The sequence below is a fragment of the Miniopterus schreibersii genome, assembly GCF_964146895.1.
Source record: "Miniopterus schreibersii genome assembly, chromosome: 7".
NCBI lineage: Eukaryota > Metazoa > Chordata > Mammalia > Chiroptera > Miniopteridae > Miniopterus > Miniopterus schreibersii.
In genome coordinates, this window is record NC_138108.1 from 39,441,720 (window position 1) to 39,467,773 (window position 26,054).

General features: G+C 32.6%; 1 protein-coding gene across 5 annotated transcripts in view; it reads left to right on the top strand.

Annotated features, from left to right (window-relative positions):
• The window catches only part of LNPK (lunapark, ER junction formation factor), a 55,563-nt gene that overhangs the window by 13,433 nt on the left and 16,076 nt on the right, over window positions 1–26,054 (top strand). For all 5 annotated transcript variants that reach the window (XM_081142916.1, XM_081142917.1, XM_081142918.1 and 2 more), the window contains exons 5-9: window positions 2,324–2,382; window positions 8,212–8,252; window positions 14,870–14,953; window positions 15,036–15,087; window positions 25,034–25,246. In XM_081142916.1, the coding sequence (XP_080999042.1) occupies window positions 2,324–2,382; window positions 8,212–8,252; window positions 14,870–14,953; window positions 15,036–15,087; window positions 25,034–25,246 (449 nt within the window). The remainder of the gene's footprint in view (window positions 1–2,323; window positions 2,383–8,211; window positions 8,253–14,869; window positions 14,954–15,035; window positions 15,088–25,033; window positions 25,247–26,054) is intronic.

A 26,054-nucleotide genomic window follows, 5' to 3' on the forward strand; every position in this document is an offset into this window, starting at 1 on the left:
CACGTTGTCATAAGTTATATTTATTTAGAGAGGAAGACCTTTGTTGGGATAACTAAATCATAGATTCCCGAAGTACTTTGATTCTTTTACTAAATTTTATTTTTAAAATGTCAGTGAATTTTATTTAACTTAGCCTTAAAGAATAACTTATATGTTCTACATTTTCAAGTCTTGAAGACTTGACACATGGAAATTTGATAGCTCGTTTTCTCCCACAGTACTAATCAAAACCAAAAGGAGAATTTACTGTTTACCACAGGGGATTAATGAGTTTTATTTTGAAGTAAGGGAGTCTATTTCAATTTTCTAATGCACTTTGAAAAGTATATATGTTTTTTAAAAAAATGTTTTTATTGATTTTAGGGGGAGAGGAAGGGAGAGAGAGAGAGGAAACATCGATGTGAGAGGAACATCAGTCGGTTGCCTCCTGACTGGGAATCAAACCGATGACTTTTCATTGCATAGGATGATGCTCAACAAACTGAGCCACACTGGCCAGGGTGAAAATTACATGTTTTTTAAAAGTATCTACTTGTTGAAGAAAATGTATTGATTTCCCACAGAATTCCAGTCACTTTCTTTTCCCACAGAATTCCAGTCACTATCTCCGTGCTTTCTTTTGTGTTCCCTGTTTTCTTGTACTTTTTTCCTAAATCGTTTCTCTCAGCTTGGCACTATTTCAATATGTTTGAAGTGGAGAAACATTGTGGGACTTTTTTATTTGTAGGATCCTTGAGGGTTATAAGCATTATGTTTAACCTCTTCCCTCATCTTCTTTCTTCGATAAGGTCAGCTTTCAGAGTTTTGTTTTTGTTTTTGTTTTTCAGTGCTTAGGTAGTTGTTCAAGTACCATGTGGGAAACTGGTGCTGGTTATTTGTTGTTTTCAGATCATACAAATTCTAACAATATAAAAAGCATGCATCAGTTATCTATTGCTGTGTAACAAATTGCCCCAGAATTTAGTAGGTTAAACCAACAAATGTTTATTATCTTTCACAGTTCTTGAGGGGCAGGAATATGGGAGCAGCTTAGTTGAGCGGTTCTGGCTCAGGGTCTTTTATTCATGTACAGAGTGTACAAGTTTCATTTAAGTTGTTGGCTGGGCCTATAATCATCTCAAGGCTGAACTAAGGCTGGAGAATTTACTTCTAAGCTAACACATGTAGTTGTTGGCAGGCCTCAGCTCCTCACTGGCTATTTGCCAGAAACCTCTGTTCCTTTCCACATGGGCATTTCTATAGAGTTCCTTGAATGTCCCCATGTCATAGCAGCTGGCTTCTCTCAGAATGAGTAATCCAAGAGGGAGGAAGATTGTGAGTGGCAGAGGAGGCCCAAGATGCAAGCTGTAGCCTTTTATAACCTAATCTTGATGTGACATACTATCCCTCCTGCTATATGCCATTGGTCACACAGATCAACACTGATGAGAGAGGATTTCACAAAGACGCGAGTACCAGGAGATAGGATTCACTTGCAGCCTGACTCCCAAGAATAATAGCAATTATATTTTATCTGAATTCATATTCAGATACAATGTATTTCTTTTATAAAATGATGAATAATGTTTGTATACTTATTCTGCCATGTTCTATAGAGAAAGATATTTTACTATATTTACATTAAATTTAAAAGATGACCTTGATAACGTTGTTATTAGGATCATTCTTTGATTTTCTTTTAAATTCTTTTAGTATCATTTACTGGCTTACTAATGCAAGGTTTAAACAATTATCCTCATAAAATCTTTGGAAGGAAGTATTTAGCTAAATTTACTTATCAATGTTTATTTTAAGGTAAGATAGCTTATTCCCTCCAGATAGCTTATTCTATTAGTAGAGAAGATTGCTCCAATGTTAAATAATAGGGAAGGAGTAGCAACTTAAATTTGTATAATGCTCTGGATTTTTAAAACGTGCTTTTTCCTTAATGCATGGGAATAAATAAATTTTTGTAATTGATGCTTACTTAGTAAGAAGGGATTCTAAAATTTGTTCCTAATCTTTTGTGGAGTTCATTGACCCCTTTATGAATGATGAAAGCAGTAGTCTCTCCAGAGAAATGCATTTATATACAGAAAGTCAGTTTTGCAATTCAGAGGACCCTCAAGGTCCATGGATTTTAGATAGAGAACTCCTCCTTTGAAAGCACAGGTAGACTTCTGATTGTCTCTGAAAGAAATGAGTACTTTTTGATTTTCAACATATGAAAGGAAACAATGGACTTAACTTTAATTGGAAACGTGTATTTGTTTTCATTTTATATGGCTTCTAATTTACTTATTCTAATGACAGTTTTTGTTTCTGAATTTTGCCTCCTCTGTAGCATCTGGTGCATAAGAACAGTGCTTATTTTCTTCTTTTCCAAGAGAACAGAAAGAAATAGTAAGTTTAATTTCTAAGTTTGTATAAATTAGAAAACTCATAGTACATTGGTTTGTAATTAAATGGTAGGTTATGAAATGGTATATTGAAATGGCAAACATGGTAAATATTGAAGAGTTGTTTACTGTTAAGCATAAGAAGGATTATGAATGATCAAGATGGTTCTATTTTTCATTTGTGTTATTTCTGTCTTGTTCATTTATAATTTTAATTTACACAAAACAAAATAATTCATTTCTTTAAGTCAAGAGAAATTATATTTGTTAATCTTCACAGAAAACTTATGTTATTATGGAGTAAAATATGGCTATACATCTTTTGATTTATTAATTGCACCATTCTCTTTAACCTCACAGCCCGTAGGCTTTTGTTTTTATATATGTTTTGAAATATGTAAATTATAATAAAATGGTCTGTATTTGTTCTTTATGTATACAGATTTTGAGGATTTTCAGGTCTTAAAACTATGAGCTACAGTTAACCAAAGATACATAGATTTAATTTTTAATAAAATGTGTGTGACTTACTTTTTCTTTCTTGTTTTAGCTTTTCATTATAGAAAATTTCAAACATACACACAAATAGCCTGAATAGTATAATGAACCCTCATATAGCTATCCTACAGCCTAAACAATCTTCAACTCATAGTCAATCTTGTTTCATTTTTACCCCCACCTACTTATCTACCTTCTGTATTGTTATTCTGAAGTATATCCCCAATATATCTATCTATAACAGACTTGAAAAAAAATTAACACTACATTGTAACAGCTAAAAAAGAATTTTTTAAAAATCCTGAGGTTAACATGGGTAATAACGTAAGTTTCAGGTGTACACCATTATAATTCGATATCTGTATACACTATAGTGTGGTTGATACCAATAGTCTAGTTTCCATCCTTAACCATATATTTGACTCTCCCCTGCCCCTTTTCCACCTGGGAACCACCAATCTTTTGTCTGTATCTAGGAGGTTTTTTTGTTTTATTTTGTTCATTTGTTTCTTTAAAAAGAATTTATAATATCATAAAGTATAAATATGAAAGTATTAAATTTCCAGTTATCTCATAAATATCATATGCTTTAAAAATATTTTGTTTGTTTGACTCAGGATCCAAATAAGGGTCATACAGATATATGACTTTTAAACTGCTCTCCTTGCTCATTATTTGAACCCATTGAGGTTCTGTGGTCTAGCCCAGTGACCATCCCTTGCAGACTTTTCCGATTCCTTTGCCCTCTTTCGCAGTCTACTTGTCTGGCAAAACCATACCCTATTTAAATATAATTATATGCTTAATGAATGACTGGCAAAACCCTATCCTGGTTAAAACATTTATATGCTTAATCTGTGCCTGCATCAGAAGGGCTAAATTTATGAGAGGAAAATCATACAACATGTTGACCGGACTTATTTAAAATATCTATGATTCCAAATGCCAATGTACACTCAACACTGCTACACAGTCCTATTTTATAGTTCCCTAGTAGATTCACTTTTTTCCTCTTTGAGAACATTGTTTGAGATTGTATTTCTCCTCAAATTACTAATGCCCACTTCCCTATCAAAACCCCAAGACAAAACCAAAATAAAACTAATCAACAAACAAACCAACCAAATAAAAATTCAAAAGTCACAAACAAAACTCCACAAAAATCTGCCTGGCCACTATCACCTGATAGTCTCACTTTATGGAGAAAATAGATGTAAACAGATGGGAGCTACCTCCTCCACCAAATATATCGTTAGCTCCATCTGTTACTCAGTATGTTGTCGACCTTTATGAAATTCTGGAAGAATGACTTTGATCCCATCTATGGCTAAGCCCTCCTTTTATGCCCTGGATTCTAGGTACTCTGGGCATCTGAAGAACTTTGCTCTTCTAGTTATCTTTTCCTGGAATTATCCTCTCTTTTGCATCATCTGTTTCTGTTGGATTTTCCCTCTTAGCATATAATCCTGTTTCAGTGCAGTCATCTAGGGGGGAAAAATCTTATCCTCACTCCATATTCCCTTTAATATGAATTTCTCTTTCCCTTTCAAAGCACTATTATCTTTACGTCCAAAATTATCTTGAATCTTACCACTTCTAACCTTTACTACTACTACAGTTCTATTTCAGGTCATCGTCATTGCTACAATGGCTTTATAACCAGTCTATTTTTTATTTTTTATCCTCACCCGAGGATATGTTTTCTTATTCATTTTAGAGAGAGGGGAAGAGAGAGAAATAGAAACATTGATACAAGAGAGAAACATTGATTGGTTGCCTCCCATATGCGCCCCAACTGGGGATTGAACCCACAGCCTAAGTATGTGACCTGACTGGGAATTGAACAAAACTACATGTAAAAGCATATAAACACTGCTCAGTGTTATATACACGTGGTATGATGGTACTAACTTTTCTTTTTCGATCCTTACTCTTTTAAAATGTTTCTTGCGTTAGTTAATGGGTTAGGACCCAGTATAATATTGAATTGAAGTGGGGATAGCAGCTATCCTTGTCTAGTTCCTGATTAACCATTAAGTAGAATATTTGATGTGGTTAAAATAAATATTGTTACTTAAAAAAAAAAGTCAGATTAAGGAAATTAAGTTTATGGTACTGTTTCCAGTAGTGTTTAGTAATATAGTAGCTTCTGGGAGGATAGTAAGAAGTTTAAAGCAAATATGCTCTCTAATCTAATGGAACTAAAAATAGTGAAAAATATAAGAAAACTTATTTTAAAAGAGTCCTTGGGAACGCTTTTCTAAGGAAATCAAGTGTGTGAATTTTTGTATATTTAAGCATATTTTAATTTCACCAGGTGTTAAGTGTACCATATATGCTTTTGTCTCTTTCATCCAGATGTGTATTTTAACTTACAAATAGGCACATCAGGCACAATCCTTTTATTATATAAGAGGATTATTGCTTAAAAAATTTATTGCATGTACATTTAAAATAGCCTTTATAATAGATTGTCTTGTAGTCTTACACATTTTTTTAGCATAAAGTCAGGTACCACATATACATAACATACTTATACATATACATACATATATATGTATGTTTAAGCTTGAAGGTATTTTTGTGTTCTTGCTTTTTCTCTATTAGTTTTATATCCTTTGTTTTATAAGTTAAACCTAGTATAGATTAAATTAAGGGTTGGCAGACTACAGCATATGAGCCAAGTCCTTGTATAGCTCATGATCTAGGAATGGTTTTAACATTTTAAATCATTGAAAAAATTCAAAGAATAATATTTCGTATCATGTTAAATTTGTATGGAATTCAAATTTCTGTTTTTATTGGAACACAACCGTGCCCATTCATTTGTGTTGTGTATAGCTACTTTCATTCTACAATGGCAGAATTGAGTAGTTGTGACAGACTGTATTTGGTGCTCCCAACCCTTCAGACTGTTGCAGCATGCACAACAAATCACAGTGACATAGTTCTAACTTGACAATATTTCAAGTGCGACCTGTATTTCTGTATTGTGACAATTTATTTTTTGTTACCAGTGCATACTCATCATGTAAAAACAAGAAAAGAAAATTGGACTGTGAATGTTGCACTTTTAGGGCACAGTGGAGTATAGATTTTAATATCAAAACTCAAAGCATTGTGTTTATTATGCAATGACATTATAGCTGTGCTAAAAGAATACAGATATACATTGGCACAACTATCCTAAGTACTTGTCACGATATTCTCAACTCATGGAAAAGCAATGGTCAGGAAATTAGAACATTTAAAATGGCATATCACATCATAGCAAAATTTCTTCATAAAAATAAAAAGTGAAAATGGAACTTCATTCAACCAAAGTAAATTTCTGAGTGCCTTATTTGTGAAGCAGAGAAAGCCACTTACCAATGGCGAATTAATTAAACTGCTTGATTGCTGCAGCTGAAGAAACATATTCAGAGAAAATATATTTGTTTGACTAGTAATCTTTGGCTAGAACAGTTGCTTGAAGAATTGAGAACATTGGAAGCAACATAGTCAGTTTAAAAACAAGGCAGATGATCTTCCTTGGCTCTTGAGTTGACAGATGTTACAGATACTACTCAATTGTAGTTTATTTGAGGAGTCAGTGCTGAGCTTGAGCTGGCTGAAGAATTAGCCTCTATGAAAAGTCTGTAGAACAACTGGAGAGAATTTTTGTGAAGTTGAAAAACACACACTTATTCAGTACAGCCTAAAGTGGAATCTGCTAATACGTAACTTTTGGTAGTAAAAATATGTGTGAAGCAGAAAGAGGCTCAGTTGGATTAATTCGCAAAGCTCATGAAACTGTAAGGTGCTTGAATTCTATGGTTATTCACTATGTCTGTCATTCAACAACAGGTACTTTGCAGAGCATGTTTGAACTTACGTGTTGTTGAACTAGTAGTGGCAGTGGGGAGCTTCATGTGCTCTTACAGACTTAACCATAATCAGTTATATGAACTTTTATCTGGAGTAGAGGCTGAATATCTTGACCTCTCCTACCACACGGCAGTTTGATGGCTTACCAGTGGTAAAGTTTTATTGTGATATTTTGAGCTCAGAGCCCAGATTGAAATTTTTCTGAGTGAGAACCACCTTCAACCACTATGTTATCGAATGCTGACTGGCTTTGGAAATTAGCTTTTGCTGCAGCTTGATAATGGTTCTTAATGAATTAACCTAAGATCGCAAAACAAGACAATCCTATACGTGAAACCTATATTGCCATAAAGTCATTTAGGAAACAAATAACATCATAATGTCAAAACAATTTTTTAAAAAGTGCTATGAAAAGTTAAAACAAGAAGTAAGATCTACAGTCCATGCAGATTTGTAGCAGATATATTGTTGAGCTTAAACTATAGTTTCAGCAGTTTTTTTCCAGAGCTCACACAAGTATAAAGGAAATTTCCATATTTCAAAATCCATTTAACTGTACAATTGAGGAGCTTTCACTCATCTTCAGTTGGAAGTGATTAATTTATCATATACAGTAATGACATGATAAAAGGCAAATATCAAGAGGAAAATCAAAATAATATACTTTGGATTGGATGTTCAGATGTTTGCTACCCTAGAACTTCAGTGAAGAGATAATTTTATTTATAAATTTAATTAAAAAGTAAGAACAGTTTAAATTCTCTTTGGTAAAATGTTTAAATAAAGGTTTGACTCTTCTTTCCAGCTGGAATAGCATTCCTATTTATACTAGTTAAATACTTTTAGATGAAAACTAGAAACCTAAAATAAATTTGTAAAGCAGATGTTGACATTTTTTGAATTGGTTCTTCACCATGCCAACCTAAATAAGAAGACAAATCATTGAAAAGTTTAATTTTGAAAAGTGATTAGTATTCTCTTCCTTTCCAAGTCCCTCCTCAGGTATAATACTATAGATTTGCAAAAGATTTTCTTTATTAGTGCTCAATATCTTGAAGGCTGAATGACTTAATAAAATATATTATGCACTTATTTCCTTATAAACAAAGAGAAATTTTTATTACCAATGTATAAAAAGATTTGATATTTTATAAATTTAGATGGAATATTGAAAGGAAGGAGAAATAGTAATGTTTCTGAAAACTAAATATTAAATATATTTTTAAATTTGGAAAGGTGTTGTAGTCTATGTTAAGGCAATTTTTTTTCTCTACTTAGTTTGTAATATATAGTATAGGCAAAATAAGAAATATATGTGGATAAAGACATAATTTTTATCTGTATACATAGGTGAGAAATACTAAGTTTTCTTGCAGTTGCTTAATGTGTATCATTTGGCATGAGATTTTTTCTTAAATCTAAGTATCTTAATATCTGACTTATCTTTGATTTAAATCTTTTTTTCTAGATGAAGCATTGGATGATTTAAAATCCCAGAAGAAAAAAATAGTAAGTTAACTTTTATTTAAAGTTAATTTATGTAAAAGTAATAAATCAAAAACTGAATAATTAATGTTTATATGTTGTAAGTATTGACTCTAAGAAACAAATATGCTTTTAGATACCATTTTAATGCTGAAGCTAAATTATGAGTATTTTTGCTAGTTAATAATGATTGATAGGAAAAAGTAGGTAAATGGACTTTTGAGATCCTGAGAAGCTGTGTCAGTTGAAAGTTGAGAAGTGAGTAATGAATTATATTGGAGAACTAAGGCAGAGGGATAAAAAAATGGGTGTCCAGATTGATTATTGATTAGGGCCAAAAAAGGACCAAACATTTACATATGTCAGTTCTTAGGTTTTTCTTGACAGAAGAAGGGTAAGAGAGAGGGAATCAAGAAAATTGGTTGTAAAAGACAAATTTAATGTGAAAAGACTAAAGAAAGGAAGAAAGAGTTTGTTTTCCTTTGATTTCTTTCATTTTCTATTAGCAACTCTGATTACTGGGTAGCTATTGTGGGGCCAGTTAAATGCATCCTTCAGATATGCTGGAAGGAGGGCCAAGAGGAAGAGAAAGGGCCCTAGATATTTAGAGGTTGATATATAATAGCCTGTAATAAGTGAATTGAACTTGGCTTTTGACTTGAATTTAGATGTACTTTTTTCATGTAATTATTTTTGAGGTATGAAAATGACAATTGATAGCACTATCATCTTATATGGAAACTTATTTAATAAAATTTAATTAGATGCAAATGATTAATACATTTTAGTTTAATGTGTAATATGTAACAATTATGTATGAAACTAATAAAATTAATATAGTTAAGATTAATGTTAAAAATTGTTCTGTGAATTGGTAATAAAAGACATTGGTCTTGAGGGTTTTAAGTGCCTGAAAAATAAAGAAGCTTTATTTCTGAAAGGCTTTCTTATCTGTTTTGTTTAATGTTTCTTCAGTGTTCTATGAGGTACTTATCAAAATTGCGTTAACATTTTTCGTGGTCCTAAATTGAAACAAATATTTTCATTATATTGTATTATGTTTCTGGCATTCTGTACATTATGGAGCAGCCAGAAATCAAAGTGAGGAAATACTTCACTTACATGTGGAATCTAAAGAACAATATAAATTAACAAGTAAAACAGAAACAGGCTCATAGATACAGAGAACAGACTGATGGTTGACAGAGGGAAGGGGGATTGGGGGACTGGTGAAAAGCTGAAGGGATTGAGAAGTACAGATTAGTAGTTACAAATTAGTTATGGGGATGTAAAGTAGAGTATAGGGAATATATAGTCAATAATGTAATAACTATGTGTGGTGCCAGGTGGATACTGGAAATATCAGGGAGAACATTTGTAAAGTATGGTTGTCTAACCACTATGCTGTACACCTGAAACTAATACAAAATAATATTGAATGTAAACTTTAATTGAGAAAAAGACCAAAGTGAGGAAATACTGATGGTTCTCAGTAAGATAGAAATTGTGATATGATTGGTTTGGTTTTCTGATATGATAAAAAGAGCTGGCAGTGGTGGTCAGAGCCAAGCCCTATATGTACTAAAATGGAGAAATTTTGATTAAAGTAGAAAAGACAGGGAGGAAGACAGGAAAAAAGAAAAAAAAAACACCAGAAGAAAATAAAAAATTCTAAGTGATGAGAAACCATGTTAGTGGCATCATATCATCAGAAAACAGAATCTTGGAGAACATGATTGGGGAAAAACTCTCAATAGAGTAACAGAGAAGACTTGGAAAATTCTGTGAAAGGGAAAGGCAAGCTCTTTAACTACTTCTTTACTAGCCCTTGAAGGACTCACAACATAAAAGATGCTTTATCTAGGCCTGACAGTTGGGAAATTCAGTTCAGGGTTCAATAGTCGTGAACACTGAAATGGATCAGCATTATAGAATAGTTTAGTATGGCATTCTTCTTGCAGTATGATTAAAGAAAAATAAGTTGGCTGTTCTGACTCATTTTATCAGTGAGGGAACACAATTTATATTGACTTGACTCTTGCTGGTTATAATACTATTGCTACTGGGAACTAGTTCCTGGCCTTTATTGCTTGAGCCCTTAACAAAGTTGCTTTTTGTTTGAGTGGCTTTATAGTTTATTTAGAACAATAGGTGTTAAGGGTGAATTAGCAAGTGGCACAGGGCTAGTTAATGATTGGGCTGGTAATAAGAGGAAAAAGAGGGGACATTAGTTTGAGCAAAAGCTAATTGTAATCAAAACTGATCTTGTTCATTGATGTTTAAGTTTACACTCTACATTTATAGCTTTAAAATACTTTTATTGTTGAAATGCCTGCAGGAAAATGACTATCAGTCTAAAATTATCCAATTCCTAAATCTCTCTTATTAACAAAATGAATACAAGTTACATTTACTACTTGACATTTTATTAAAGGTGGTTTTCTTAGGGATGCATCTCTTTAATATGAATAGATTTGTAATGTAATTTGTAAAAGTATAATTTGCAACAATGAACCTGAATTATCAATTGATTAAGAAGTTAAATTACTTAGAAAGGAAAATGAGTAACATCTAAACATTGTTTTAAATCTAAGAACTTAATGTAAGTCTTTGCTTATTAAAATAAAGCTAGGAATTAATCTTTGGTTTTCTAAAGACTTCCAAGTCTGGATTTGTATATTTTGCCACTCACATATTTTATGGTCTTTGAAAAAATCTTTGTTTTTTAAAAATCATTGTTCAATACATAATCCCTCTGCATCTATGAGCATCCTCTCAAAACAATTCAAAGTCAAGATAAAAAACACATGAGTCAAAATGACCTCTTTAAGTGGCTTCATGAAAATGCTGTGCTTTTTCCAAGGTAGTATTTTTATGTGGTAATTCCTTTCTGGCATTTCTCAGGAAATTTACAACATCCTGAGAAAAATCAGTTGAGAAATTGGGAACATGGGAAGAAGTGTTATAGTTCTCTGAGAATTTAAGCTTAACAGTCAACTACAAATATTACTGGTTCAAGGAATCCACTATTGTCACTTGAAAACAAGAGGAAGAAATGCTGACATGCTGAACTGTAGATTAATGTAGACATTTCTGGGAACAGGACAGGACCATGTACAAGAGAAGTGGAACAATCTAATTAATCAGTCAGTCTTGCTCTTGTGGCCATGTTATAAGTATATTTTATGGGCCTGTTATTAATGGTGAGTTGTTCTCACAAATAAATATTAATAAGTTTATACATATAGTCTACTTTATACAAAATCCTGCAAATGATATTCCATGAAATAAATTTGGAAGCAAAGGATGTCCTTAAATTGACAATTTCAGCATGTGATTCTGTGTAGCGTTGTTAACCTCACTAGATGTTTCAAATGTTACATTTTTATATTATCCACTAATGTTTGTTGGCATTTTCCAATGTTTGAATATTCACCATGCACTACAGATCTTTATAAATAACAGAGAAATGCAGAGAGAGAAAATGTGACTATTATCGTGAAATACTCCTATATGAAATCAGAAAATGATATAGAATCTGAATTAGTCAAAATAATAGATTTCAACAGCAAAACCCAAATCAGACAGTGTTTTCATTGTTGTAAAAATGAGTTTAAAAGTTGCAACATGTACCCTAATGCTCTGAATGGAAGATGCCTTTGAGCACACTCTTAATTTTTTTTTTTTCCCACACTCTTAATAATTTGACCAAAGTCAATGCAAAATGAAAGAGATTTTTCTATATTTGGGATATTTGTCATGAAACAAAAATCAAGAGTGTTGGACAGGGAAATTAATAATTTGTGTATTTAAAAATTTTCTTTCAAGAATAAGAATTTAAATATTAAAATGTGTAGAATTATCTTTCAAAATTAAAAAAGTTTTTGACATTTATTTTGTGTTAGTGTTTCCTTTTGGTGTGCTCTATGAAGAAATGTCTGTACCAGGTAGAAATAATTGTTACATATTATTAAAATATATAACCTTGTCAAAATAAGGTTGATTCACAATAAATAAATAAGCACATATTTATTATTTTCTTAAATAAAAACTGAAACTTCCAGTATAACCATATAATAGAAAAACAATTCACTCTTTGTTATATCATTCATTATTTTTAAAAATATATTAACTATTGTGAAAAATACAGAGTAACTTATAATTTAGGGAATTCTGAGAATCCAGTTTCTTACTCCTGAATCCTGGTATGAATATATTAGGTATTTGGAAACTGCTTGTTTCAGACCCATTCTGAATAATTGAGGAATCATTGAAGATTATGTATTGTTGTATTAGGTACTGTTGTAGACTCTTACATTATTGTATTTAAATTGAACAGTAGTGCTATGAAGAAAATCTTAGTGTTTCTGTTTTACAAAAAAGAGAAACTGAGGCTAACAGACTTGCTTAAAGTCTTTCTAGCTGATTAAGAATGGAGATATACTTTTAACACAGATCTTTTCTGACTCTAAAGTTTCAAGTTTATGTTCTTTCCACTGATCAGAATATCTATTTAAAACAATTTATTCACTTAAAATGTTGTATAGATAAGTGTGTTTAATTAAGCTGTTATGTGAAAAATTTTGGCTGGAAGTAAATGGAAAAGAAAACTAGAATGGATTTATATCTTTTAGTGCTTTTAAAAATGATTTTATTTAAGATACTTTACATGTACGTGGCTATAAACATGAATATTTGTTGAGTGATGTACCAGGAATTACAATCATTTGATGAAGTGACATTTTGGTTTTGAGTTTTGTGTATTGTTTTAAAGATCACAGCAGTATCTAATCATCTTTTTAAACCTAGCAGTAGTCTTAGTTTAGAACTGTGCTGTCCAAATCAGTAGCCAGTAGTTCCATGCACCTTTTTTTTAGATTTTTAAATAGAATTTTAGAGAGAGAGGAAGAGAGAGGGAGAGAGATAGAAATGTTGATGTGAGGGCATAACATTGATTGGCTGCCTCCTGCATGCCCCCTACTGGTTATTGAGCCCACAACCCTGGCAACCCTGGCAACCCTGGCATGTGCCCTGACTGGAAATGGAACCAGCAAAGTTTCTTCAGTGTATGGGATGATGACCAACCAACTGAGCCATACCAGCCAGGGGTCAAAGTAGCTTTTAAAATTTACATTATTTAAAATGGACTAAAATTACAATTCAGTTCCTCACTTGTACAAACATTTTAAGTGTTCATTTGTCACATATGGCTTACTGGCTACTGTATCGTGCAGATATAAGCCATTTGTATCACTATGTAAAGTTTTGTTGCCACAACACTGGTCTAAAACATGAAAAATTAATTTGTAGAGATCAGGGATTCAATTCTTTGATATTCCATATAGATTATGTTGGTTTGGGGATATATTCTATCATATATCCTTTCTCTAACCTCATTCCCAAATTTCCCCAACTCTAAAGTGATATTTCCTTTACATCAGAAAATAAAATTGTCCTTGCTTTTAGAATTTATTACAATTTTGAAATAATTAGGAAATGTTTTAGTTTCACTAAACCAAGGTTAATCATTCATTTAAGCACTTAGCTTCTTAAATGTTAAATTGAGTTTTTAATGAGGGAATCTATTAATTACTGTTCAGGCAACATATTTTTAACTGTATTTTTAACTTGGTATGTGTGTTCTGTGTTGCATTTTAAAATAAATGTCCTTTGGAATATGACAGTTAATGAATCCAAGTGGCTATCAGTGGTAACTGAGAAGGAAAAGTTACCATTCTAATTTTTGCAAAAGCATTTTATTCCACACATTAGCTATTTGTCATAACTATGACTGTCTTGTGCTAAAGTTAAACTTTCCTGATATTGGGCCATAACTGCTAAAATGATACTTTACTAGTGATTACTTTTAAAATTAAACCCATGTATTAAATCATAAAGTGACTTGAGTGAATTGTAAATAAAATGCTATAATAAAGAAGTATTTTAATTATAGTCCCTAGTGTGAGCATAGAACTCAGTAAAAATTTTACTTTAATTCTTACTATGTTCGTGTTTTTTTTCTCTTTAAAGTTGTTTGAATCTAAGTAAAAAAGGGGGAGCTTTAGTTTTTAAAGCCATTTGAGCAAATGCCATGGCTGTTCTCCAGTTAGTGAGTGTTCGCTGCATTTGCAGCAAGCTAATTGCTTCTGCTAATAAATAATCTAAAATCGATGCTGACAGCAGTTAATTGGCACAGAGATTTTATTTTGTAAAGCTCTTGGCTAACGACCTTCTTTAAATTAATAGCATTAAGTGCTATGAGGAAATAAATCTGAGGAATTGCCTGTCATTTGCTTGTCATGTCTAATAACTTCCAATAATGATGGCTGATAGATTTTTGCACATTCCATTATTGAAGTTGGTGCATGTAATTATTCTCCTCATTATATGTAAACAATTAGCAATATTTGGTATTTTCTTGCAGTAAAGCTGTTAAATACAAGTAACGTATTAGAGGTTAGAAGTCATTTTAAAATCTGTATTTTAATTATTTGAATGTAGGAAGTCTTTCATGCTATCTGGATATATTATGTGCTGTTTATTTTAAGCCTTATACTTGAACACTTTTGAATAGGACTTTTATATAAAATAAGTAGTGTGTGTTTTAAAATGTAGCAATTTATGGAAATTTTTGTTCACAGCTTGAAGAAGTCATGGAAAAAGAAACTTATAAAACAGCTAAATTAATTCTTGAAAGGTTTGATCCGGACTCAAAGAAAGTAAAGGTAAGGCTGTGATATCACTACTATTTTATTATAAATTGCACATTGTAATAGGTCACTGTAATAACATTATCGTAATTGACAGGAGTTTGAGCCGCCATCTGCTGGAGCAGCTGTAACTGCAAGACCTGGACAAGGTAAATAACTTTGTAGAAACTGCTGCTGCTGTTGGAAAGATCCGTATTTACCCAAGTGAGTTCAAAAGTGTGATAGAGGTGTATAAAAACGTAGAATGCTTTTGTGTTAATTTTTATTTGGCAATTTGGTAATGAGTTGGAGTGATGGCGATAAGTTTATCTCATTTTGATTTTACAGGATTATGTTGATAAATAAAGATATTATCTATTGAGACTAAATATATACAATTGGTTTAATCTCTTGAAATCTAAGTAATTTCACCAATATTTTGTAAGGTTTCCCTCCCCCCATTTCTTGGAATATCTGTTTTTAAGAAAATTTTTACATATTTATTTTTGAAGTAAATTTAATGAAGATTTTTGTCAAATTTGAATTTCTTCTAACATAACAATCTTTTTTAGGAAGAGAATACAATTAGAAATGAGAGAAAAATTGAATTACTGCTATATAATAACATTAACTCTTTCTTTTGGAGGTTATATTGCCAGATTGTTAGTGAAATCATCACTATTATGTTATTAATTATTATGTAAATTTAAAATGTCATTATTTTTAGTGGTTGCATACAGTTTTCCCAAGACTGGCATGTGAAAAGATATTTTTGAGTTTGCATTGGCTTCCCTCTTTGTTCTCTTGTCTAGAATAAAATAATATAGTTTGTAAACCTTTTGTTGAAATATAGAAGTGCACTATTTTAAACATTTTAACATTTATTCTTATAAATCATCAGAATTGTAGCCTGGTTTATAAAGTTAGGATGACATTTAGAACTTTGAGAAGTCAATTCTTTTATTAATGTCCACAAAGACTATGTATACTAAACAAGCCATTATAGTTTTAGGTTTTCTGATTGGCAGAACTATGTGGGAAGAATCCCACCCTCTCCCATAATTCCATAAGTAGGATTTTGGTTTTTAGAAACATAACCCTGCTCTTTTGATAAATGTAAAAGTTTACGTATGATTAAAATAGACATAGATACTTTCAGTGAAACTCCTACTTTCATAATCAGTTTAAATTTTCTACAATTTATACTTCTTCCTAGTAATTATAAAAAACTTTTTTTGGCCTATAGGCTATGTTTCTATATTTTTATAGTATTTTGTATAACTGGGACTAACTTTTCAAAAAATGCTTTTTAAATAATCTTAGTGAATGTATTTTTTAAATGTGATATTTTGCAGAAAGCTGTTGCTAGCAATTACTTTTTTAAAAAAAAATCTGTTCTTTTCACTCTTATTAAAAAAGTACAGATGTATAATTCCCTTTACTGATATTCTTAAGTATTTATTAATATTTACGCAACATAAGTTTCTTCAAGAAGCTAAACTTATTTTTCCTTAGAAACTTTGATATTCAAATATACTTTTTCCTTCTTATGTCATGTCATAAGTATAGAAAAACCATTGCTAAAAACAACAACAAAACCCGTTGTTGGTAGTCTCTCTGCCTTAGATTCCTGTGGCACTGCTTTTAAATAGTCTTTTCTGGAGAATTTACATTTAGCTATATATAAATGAATTGTTCACTTAAAAGAATGTATTAAATAACTTATGTGCAGGTACCATGGAGAATAAACAGATGATTATAATATGGTTTTTGACCTTAAGAAGCTGATAACCTTTAAAAGAAAATTTATTCTGGAGTGTATTGTTCCATTATTCCTGGCTCTTCCAGGTCTATTGGAATTAACTGCTTTTGAGAGGTGAGGTGGTGAAGAACAGGGTTAATTTTGGACATGTATGTTGGAGATGCCTATTAGACATCCAAGTGGAGATATTAAGGAAGCAGTTGAGTATAGGTTTGGCAAACAGGAATTATCTGGGCTGGAGATATGTATTTGGGTGCCATTAGTATGTGGATAGTATTAAAACCATGAGACTGGATGAGATTACCAAGGATGTAAATGTGGAGAAAGAAAAGGACCGAGGACGCTCTAGGGCACACTAACATTAAGCTGTTGGGAATAATGAAGATGAACCAGAAAAAGAAACTGGAAAGAAATGGTCGGTGAGAAACCCAGGAGGGTGTGGAGTCTTGGATGCTAATTGAAAAGAGTGTTTCAAGGTAGTGATCATCCATGACAAAAACTGCTGCCAAGCAAATTGAGGGTCAATAATTGACCATTAATTTTTAGCAATGTTGAGATCCTTGGTGACCTTGAAGAATGAGGGCAAAAGCCTGATTAGGGTGTGTTTAAGAAGGTATGGGAGTAGAGAAGTTGGAGACAATTTGAAGAGACAATTTTTTTTTGAGTAAAAGGGAGTGGGGAAATGGGTAGCTGGAGGCAGAAGCATTTGTGTGTATGGGTGAATGGGCTATAGAAAGAAATGATAGCATGTTTGTGTGCTACTGGGAATGGCCTAGAAGACACAGAATAATTGATGATGAAGGAGAGAGTGGGGACAATTGTTGGAAAACTGTCCTTGAGGCAAGAAGGGATGGGATTTAGGGTACAAGTGGAGGAGTTGGTGTTTGATAGGAGTGTACATAGTTCCTCTATAGTAAGGAGGGAAGACAGAGAACATGGATAAGATATTGGCAGGTGGTAGGAATTCTCTTCTGGTTTTATCTATTTATGAGAATGAGGATGAGGAAGATGTTGGAGTTCTGAAGAGAAGGTATAATAAAATAATTCTCTAGGAGAGTAAGAGAGTAAATAGATTAGGAAAATGTAGGAATGCCGGGGGGACACTAACATCCACTTGAAGTTAATGATCATTTAAAGCATGTGTGTTTTCCAGTTGTGTTTAGCTGTGTGGGTACCAGCCACAGAGTAGTCGGAGTTGGCTTCAACCAAGACTGAGGTTTTGCCTAATGGAATGGATAAAGTGATCAAGGGGCAGGGAGGTGAAGTTGTATACAAGGGAGGTATTATAACACTGTATTATGAAATCTAAGATGATCATGAGGGAAATAAGCACATGAGAGAGGACTGATGGACAGTCAGAAAGTATTGGTAGTATTAATATAAGGGTCTGTAAAGTATAGCCTGCAAATCTGGGCCAAAATCTCTTTTATATATGGCTCTTGAGCTTAGAATTAGTTTTACATTTTTAAAACGTTCTAAAAAATAAAGAAGAATAAGATTATACAACAGAAACCATATATGGTCAACAAAATGTAAAATATTTACTGTCTGACCCTTTACAAAATAGCTGGAAAGTTAAGTGTGGTTTAACAGTGGGATGATTGAACTTGAGAGGAGTGCAGTTATCCTTAATGGCAAGAATATAGGACTATGACTATAGATAGGAGTGAATGACTGAAGTAGAAATACTGATAATATTGGAGGATGCCATTCAATAGCTAAAATAAATTCTTAACAGATCCTTCTATATTTTTTTAAAAAGGAAGCCACCTATACATTGTCTTTACCTGTGTATATAACACTACATTTCTACTAATGAAATTAACAAAAGAAAAGTCAATTGTATCCTTCCACAGCTAAATTTGAAATCAGTAAGTATTTCAGAAAAATTTAATGGCTCTAGCAAATAGATTACAACTTCTTATTTAAGTAGGTTTTTAGAGTTTACTCACTTGTGTTCCATGGCATATAGGGAAGATCAAAGTAGAAATCATGAGTCTTTTTTGATCTTGAGAGCAAATGGAATGGCACTTCATATTTTGGTGTTTTGTGGGGTTTTTTGGTGAAAATCTGGAAAACACCTTATAAAATAGTAAATTCTCTTTTTTGGGTGTTCTTTACTTAAGTATCATATCTATACTGTTACAGTTATCTATTGTGTAACAAACCACCTCAAAACTTAGTGGCTTAAAACAACATTCATTTGCTTTGCTCATGAATTTGTAATTTCGGCAAGGTGTGGTAAATCAGTTCATCTCTGCCTCACTATGGTTGGAGCTGCATGATTGGAGCTGGGGCATCTGTCACCAAGATGGCTTTACTCACAAGGCTGACAGGTTGGTCCGGCTGTTGGTTCATCTCCACATGGACCTCTCTAATGGGGTCACTTGGGCTTGCTTCTAACATGGTGGCTGGGTTCTAAGAGTAAGCAGCTCAAGAGGTAGAAAGTAGTCCTAAAAACTGGCACACCTATATTTTTGTGGTCAAACAGTAACAACACAGATTCAAGGGAAGGGACATTTACATTCTCCTTCCTCCATTTGACATGAGGCAAATCAAACAATTTTGGACTCTTATTTTAAAACTGCCACATGTACCTTAATACAGTTAACAAAGGCATTTCTATCCCCATCTATTTTCAGTGTTCATCTTAAATCCCACCATTATCATGAACCCTTTCTTCATCCCATCACTGAGTTTAATCTTCCCCTTCTTGAACTCTCCATGGTACTTTGTTGGTTCCTTTATTAAGGCACTTACCTTGCATGTGTATATTTTGTAATTTTGTATTATCTTTGTTTGCCACCTCTATATGTAGCTCTGAATCCCATTCAGTAGTGCCTTACTCATAATGGTTGCTTAATAAATGTGTTGAGCTTAAAAAAATAAAAGGAAACTTTTTTTAAATTCATGATTTTTGTTTAAATGTTATAAAATAGTAATTTACCAATGGGACCTTGGTGAACATTTTAGATCAAGTTTGCATTTCTGAAAGGACACTTTTTTTTGTAACATGGAGAATGGATTGGAAAGAGCAAGGCTGATGACATGGAGATCAGTTTGGATATCATTTAACATAGGTAAGGGATAAAGGCCTGTGCTAGATAAAGTGGTGAAGGAGTTGAAAAAGGGAGAGATTGAAGAGAATTCAGATTTAAGAGTAGACTGACAGGACTCTATGGCAATCAGATTTGGTAAGTGGGGAGTGGGAGGAGTCGTCAAAATACTGCCTTCGTTTTTGGCTTGGGTAACTGGTTAGATGTTAGTGTTTTAAGCAAGATAAGGAATGTAAGAATTGGAGTAGTAGGTTTGTGTAGAAAATACTGAATTTGCTTTTGGATCTGTTGAGTGGAAATTACATTCAAGTAGTGCAATTTATAGGAAGTTGATTATTTTATCTGGAGCTCAGGAAAAAGGTTAAGGTTGTGGGTACAGATTAGGAATCATTGGAAAGTATAAGCAACAGTTATCGAAACCATAGGATTGAGTGGAATTGCCCAAGGAGAGAAAATAGAGTAAGAGGATCTATGGCAGAACCCCAGGGAACATTGATATGTAAGGATAGATGGAGAAAGAGGAGCCCAGGAAAATGAGCAGAGTTAAAAGCAGAACTAAACTGGCATCTAAAAAGTTGAAGTGTAGTAGAGATGACATCACTGTCACAGTCTGCAGAGAGTCAAGTAAGTAGAAAACAAATGAGGCCATTGCATCTGACAGGTTATATAACAGAGTGGAGGCATTGTTGTCATAAAAACTGAATCTTGGCTCCAGCTCTTACTTTACTGTGAGATTTTTGGCAAGGTATTTAGCTTCTGAGCTTTGGTTTCTTTCGAAACTGAGGATAGGAGCTATCTCAAAGAGTTAATATTACATAAATTATTAAACTCACATGAAGCACTTGGTAAAATTCTTAGCAGATAGTAGGGATTTGATAAAGAGCAGCAGCTATGCTAATAACAATTATGACGATGCAACCGAAGCAATGGTGCTTCCCAGTGGTGGGCGATACTGTGGTAGCTATGAAGGAGGGCAAACCCAGCTTGTGTTGTGTTGAGTGAAATGTTGGGGAAGTTTTTTTTGTTTCAAAAAGATTTGCTTCTATAGGAAGGAGGATATTATGGAGTCATTTCTGTTAATAAAAAGCCATCAACCTACTGAGAAAATAATTTCAGTGGGGAAGTAGGGCAGAAGCTTTATCTAAAGGAGCTTGGTATGAGTAGGATTTGAAGATGATCATATAGTGAATGTAGACTCTAGAAAAATTTGAAAGTAAAAGGAAGAGATGTCGGGTACATGGTCTTTATTATTTTGGTTATTTAAAGGAATTTATGTAAATTTAAACAATGAAACCTAAATTTATATAAACTGAAAAATAGAAGCTCTCCTGAAGATGTATCCCCATACTCCACCTAACTACATCTCAGTCATACTTATAAAGAGCCAAATTCACCCTAAATTTAAGTTCCCACATATGCATATGTGAATCATTCACAGGCTTAAAGATTTTTTTTCTCATTACTAAAATGTACTGAAAAAAATTTTTTTTGAGCTTAGAACTACACAGTAGTTCAGAAAGCCTTTGACCAGTACTAAGGAAAATATGAGGATTGTGTTTGTAGGTCTGCGAACACTCTAAAGAAATTTGAAACCCAGAGTGGATAAAAAACTTTTTAGTTCATGGGTGCTATCAGCTAGGATGAAAATCCACGCCTCCTAAATATTTTATGGTGTTCCTCCTACCACAGCTTAATACCAAAACAAATGCAAAACTTTTTACCAGTGTGTAAAGCAGTGATACTTAAAAATCTGATAAAATTAAGAGGTAGTTATTTGTATTATAGCACATTTATCTCAAGAATTATTTGATAGCAAGCTAGGGTTATAGATTTAAGTTTTTACATAAATTGTGAATTTACACTTTAAGTAAGTTCACAAATAACTTTACAAAAACATTTAATTTGTAAATTAATATTTGTGTTTTAATAATTGATTTAGAAATTCTAGGTTCCTTAGCTGTTGATTTATTGTAATCTCTGGAACCTTTAGATGGATACTACTTCTACTAGTTATTGCTTATTAAGTAATTTTTCTGTGCTCTGGCTAAGCTCTTTGTGTTGCTCTCATTTAATCTTTACAAAAACCATAAGAGGTAAGTATTCTCATTATGAGGAAGCTGAACTGAGAGATATTATCACCTAGGAAAAGGCTGCATGCACATCTAATAAATGGGGTGGAGCTAAAATTTAAATCAAAGCAGTTTGATCCTGGCATCTGTGCTTTAGCAACTGTCCTGTTTATCATTATTTTAAACTTTTCTTCCTTTTGTTTATTATAGTACAGTAGTTTTAAATCTTATTTTGATTTTATTTGTTTCATTATGAATTTAAAAATATAGATGTCCTTATATTCAATGAGTGTAATTTTTATTCAGTCATTGATTGGTCATTGATAAGGATGTTAAAACATCTGCCAGTCAAGAATTGACCTTATGGAATACTCTTTATGATACTATGCCAGATTGATGTGGAATGCTTGGTAAATCTTTCTGGGGGATGCCATTTTATATTTAAATGCAGGAAATGTTGAATATAACCAATATGACTACTTTGTTGAGTACTAGAAACTTTTTGAAATAGTAATTATACAAGGCATTTGTGAGTAGCAAGTGGCTAAAAGTTGAGAAATCTTAGCTATTTTATTTGATTTTTAAAAATTGATTTTAGAGAGAGGAAGGGAGAAAGAGAAAGAAAACCAACCGCATCACTGTAAGAGAGAAACATTGCTTGGCTGCCTCCTGCACACACCCCAACTGAGGATGAATTCAAAATTTGGGTATGTGCCCTGACCTGGGAGTATATGGGACGACGCTGCAACCAACTGATCTACACTGGCCAGGGCAAATCTTCGATATTTTAAATTGAGACTACCAGAATATTTCATAACACTTTACTAAGTATAGATTTAGATTGTATCGCTAGCTATTTTTAACTGTTGATATTGTAACTCTTACTGAATTTATTGGGCTGACATTGGTTAATAAAATCGTCTAGGTTGCAAGTGTCCAATTCTATAATACATCATCTGTATATTGTTTTGTGTGTTCACCACCCAAAGTCAAGTCTCCTTCCCTCACCATTTATCTCCACTATACCCTCTTCTACCTCCCCTGCCCTCCATTCCATCTGGTAATCCCCATACTGTCTTTGTTACCTCCTTTTCCTTTGAAAACAATGAAACTGTTTTCTCCCTTTCCTGACTTCTATATCATACATCTCCTCCAGTCTTTGCCTAAATTTAAATTTAGAAACTATTATACCAAGTTTCTTTTATGGAATGCTAGACATGGTGTTCTTTGCTTACCAGTTAATTATAAACCTCACTTTTCAGTAGCACATGAGTGATGTTAAAAATGTGCTTTGGTTAATTTTCACAGGGTAAATGCACATTTAGAGGAAGCAGCCTCAGTTCTTTGTTCAAGAAGTAAAAAGATAATAGCTACTTTTAATATAATCTAATAAATGTTAAACTTTATCTGGAAGGAAATGTCATTTTTTAAATTGTGGCTTTATCTGAAAATCAGCTAAAAATGATTTATAATATTTGATGCCTTGTTTTTGAAAATTAATTTAGATGACCAATCTTAATCTGATTTTATTGATCTCTGTACCTTTTGTAGCATTTAATAGCTTTCCTAATGTGTAACTACTTAAGGTATTCCTTATGAGCTCCTTATAAGTTTCTTGTGAGTTCCTTGTGACCAGTTAATTTGCAGGAGATATTAGGATACAATTAATCCAAGCAAAATCTGAAATTTTCTATGTAAGTTGCATGGAAAAGAGCCAAATATAAAGACAGTTCCATTTATATAATGATGACATGCTTGTAATTTATTATTGCAATGGCTAGGTTAGAGACTACATTAAGAATCAGTGGAAAATTAGTTGGCCCCAGTAATTACAGTTAACTGGTCATTTGAAAATACTTAATTGTGTGAAAACACTGTCATCTGAAATAATATGTATTCAATAAATGTGAGCTGTCAATTTACAGATATTATCTTATTTAATCTTCATAACAATTCTGTGAGTTAGGAATAGACTTAGTGAAGTTAACACATCCTAGGTAATGTAGCAACAGCCAGGATTCTAACCAAACCTTTCTGACCACAGAGCCTAGGTTCTAAACTAGTAGATTAGATTGTAGTAAACTGAAGTCTGATGCTAGAACTGTACTTTTGATTGCAATGAATTCAATCTTTAACTGTCAAATAAATTCCAAATCTAAAATATTTTGCTTGTGGAAGTGTGCATTTTTACCAGTCATGCCAATTAAAATTTAACTTCTTTAGTTTCAGTATGTTTCAAGATTTATAATTAATGTGATATGTAGAATTAAAAAGCTTTAAGTGCTTCTTTATTTGAGATGTTACCACTGCATTCAAGTAAGGTATTGGTGGGAATGGGGAATGATAGAATTGAATTTTATGTTATCGAGTTAGGGGATCATAAAACTTTCTGTAAAGGGCCAGATAGTAAATATAGTAAATGGCTTTGAGAGCCATATAGTCTCTGTTGCAACTACTCAACTCTTTTTAAAAAAGCAGCCATAGACTATGTAAACAAAAGAGCATTATTGTGTTTCAGGAAAAATATTAAAAGAGGCAGCAGCCTGGATGTGACACTTTTGTCAACCCGTTACAGAAAATCTTGTAATTTCTGCAACTAAATTTAAGATTTATTTATGGTGATACATTATTTATACTGAGTGGGAAGTTTTCCATTATTGAATGTATTGGCAAAAAAATTTACTAAAATGATAGCAGTAGTATAAAGGAGAATGGGCAAAGTACCTAGTAGTAAAGAATACTTTTACAGCATTTCTTTGATGACTTAGATTAGTTACCTCATAAATTATTTGATAATTCCATAATATACTTATTTACTCTTTTCTTAGAGTTACCATTGTTTTTATCTTGAAAAACAAATCTGCAGTTTTCACTAATTCTGGTAAACTTTCCTTTATCATAAATTAAGGATTACTGTAAAAGACATGACACATAATTGGGTGGTGATTTTATTTTATTTGAATTTGTTTTGAAAAGTGATATGAGCAGATAGACTGAGATCAAGGCTTGTTGTGTAAAATATATGCAGTTGACTTGTAGGTTCAGAGATGGAGTACTCTGTTAAAGTCAGTTTTCAATGTTAGATTTCATAGATTTCTTATTACAAGCAATTTTGACCCTACAGATGCCTTTTGGTGTCACAAAAGTAAATGTAAGTAATACTTGTGGTATTGGCTAATGCCTATTGGATATTAAATGTAATATATATACTTTTTATTCTTATTCTCAGAGATTCGTCAGCGCACTGCAGCTCAAAGAAACCTTTCTCCAACACCAGCAAGGGCTAGCCAGGGCCCTCCTCCACAAGGTCCAGTATCTCCTGGATCAGCAAAGGACACTTCAGCCCCTGGTGGACCCCCAGAAAGATCCGTTACTCCAGCCCTGTCTTCAAATGTATTACCAAGACGTCTTGGATCCCCTGCTACTTCAGTGCCTGGAATGGGTAAACAGAGCACTTAATGTTATTTACAGTTTATATTGTTTTCTCTGGTTACCAATAAAACGGGTCATTTTCAGACAGTATGGAAATGGCATTTCATTTGGAAATAGCAGAGCAGTTATCTGATTAAGCAGGAGTTCCATATTCAATTAGCCATAACTCTTTACAGCTGGCACCGTGTGATACTGAAACCTATTTCTTGAGCTCATTTAAGTGTTATGGCTTCTTTGTTTAAATGGCAATAAAACTTTGTAGTATTCTGTAGTCAACAGTATAGCATATCTTTTTATATTCAGCTTTAGAATGGCTTCAGATTTATTTAAAATGAGGATAGAAGAGAACACTTTTGGAATATATTTATGCTTTTTGCTACACCCTTCACATACATTTTTAAACATCACAATTAACATATTTCAGAAAGACTATTCCTTTATTGTGGTTTACAATACTACCATTGTTAATGTGGACTGGTATTAAAGTGTTTTTTTTTTTAAGCCAAAGAACCTTAGTATATTCTGACAGATAATTTAGCATGAAGTCCATTAAATTAACATATTTTCCTTACTACTATTTCATTCCTTTGGATTCTTCTTTTTTAGTGTGGTAGATCACTAGGGGAAGATCCCGTTTTCAGAGTGTAATAGATTATATTACCCTGCAGTTTTCTTTTGAGGTGTGATTGGGACTTGGATTAGCAGATCATATTTTAGGGTATTTAATTTTAATTTAGATTATTTTGGTATTTTTATGACTAATTACAAACATAATTTATAATGATTTTGAGACTAGTCAGTAGTTGATGTCAGGTATT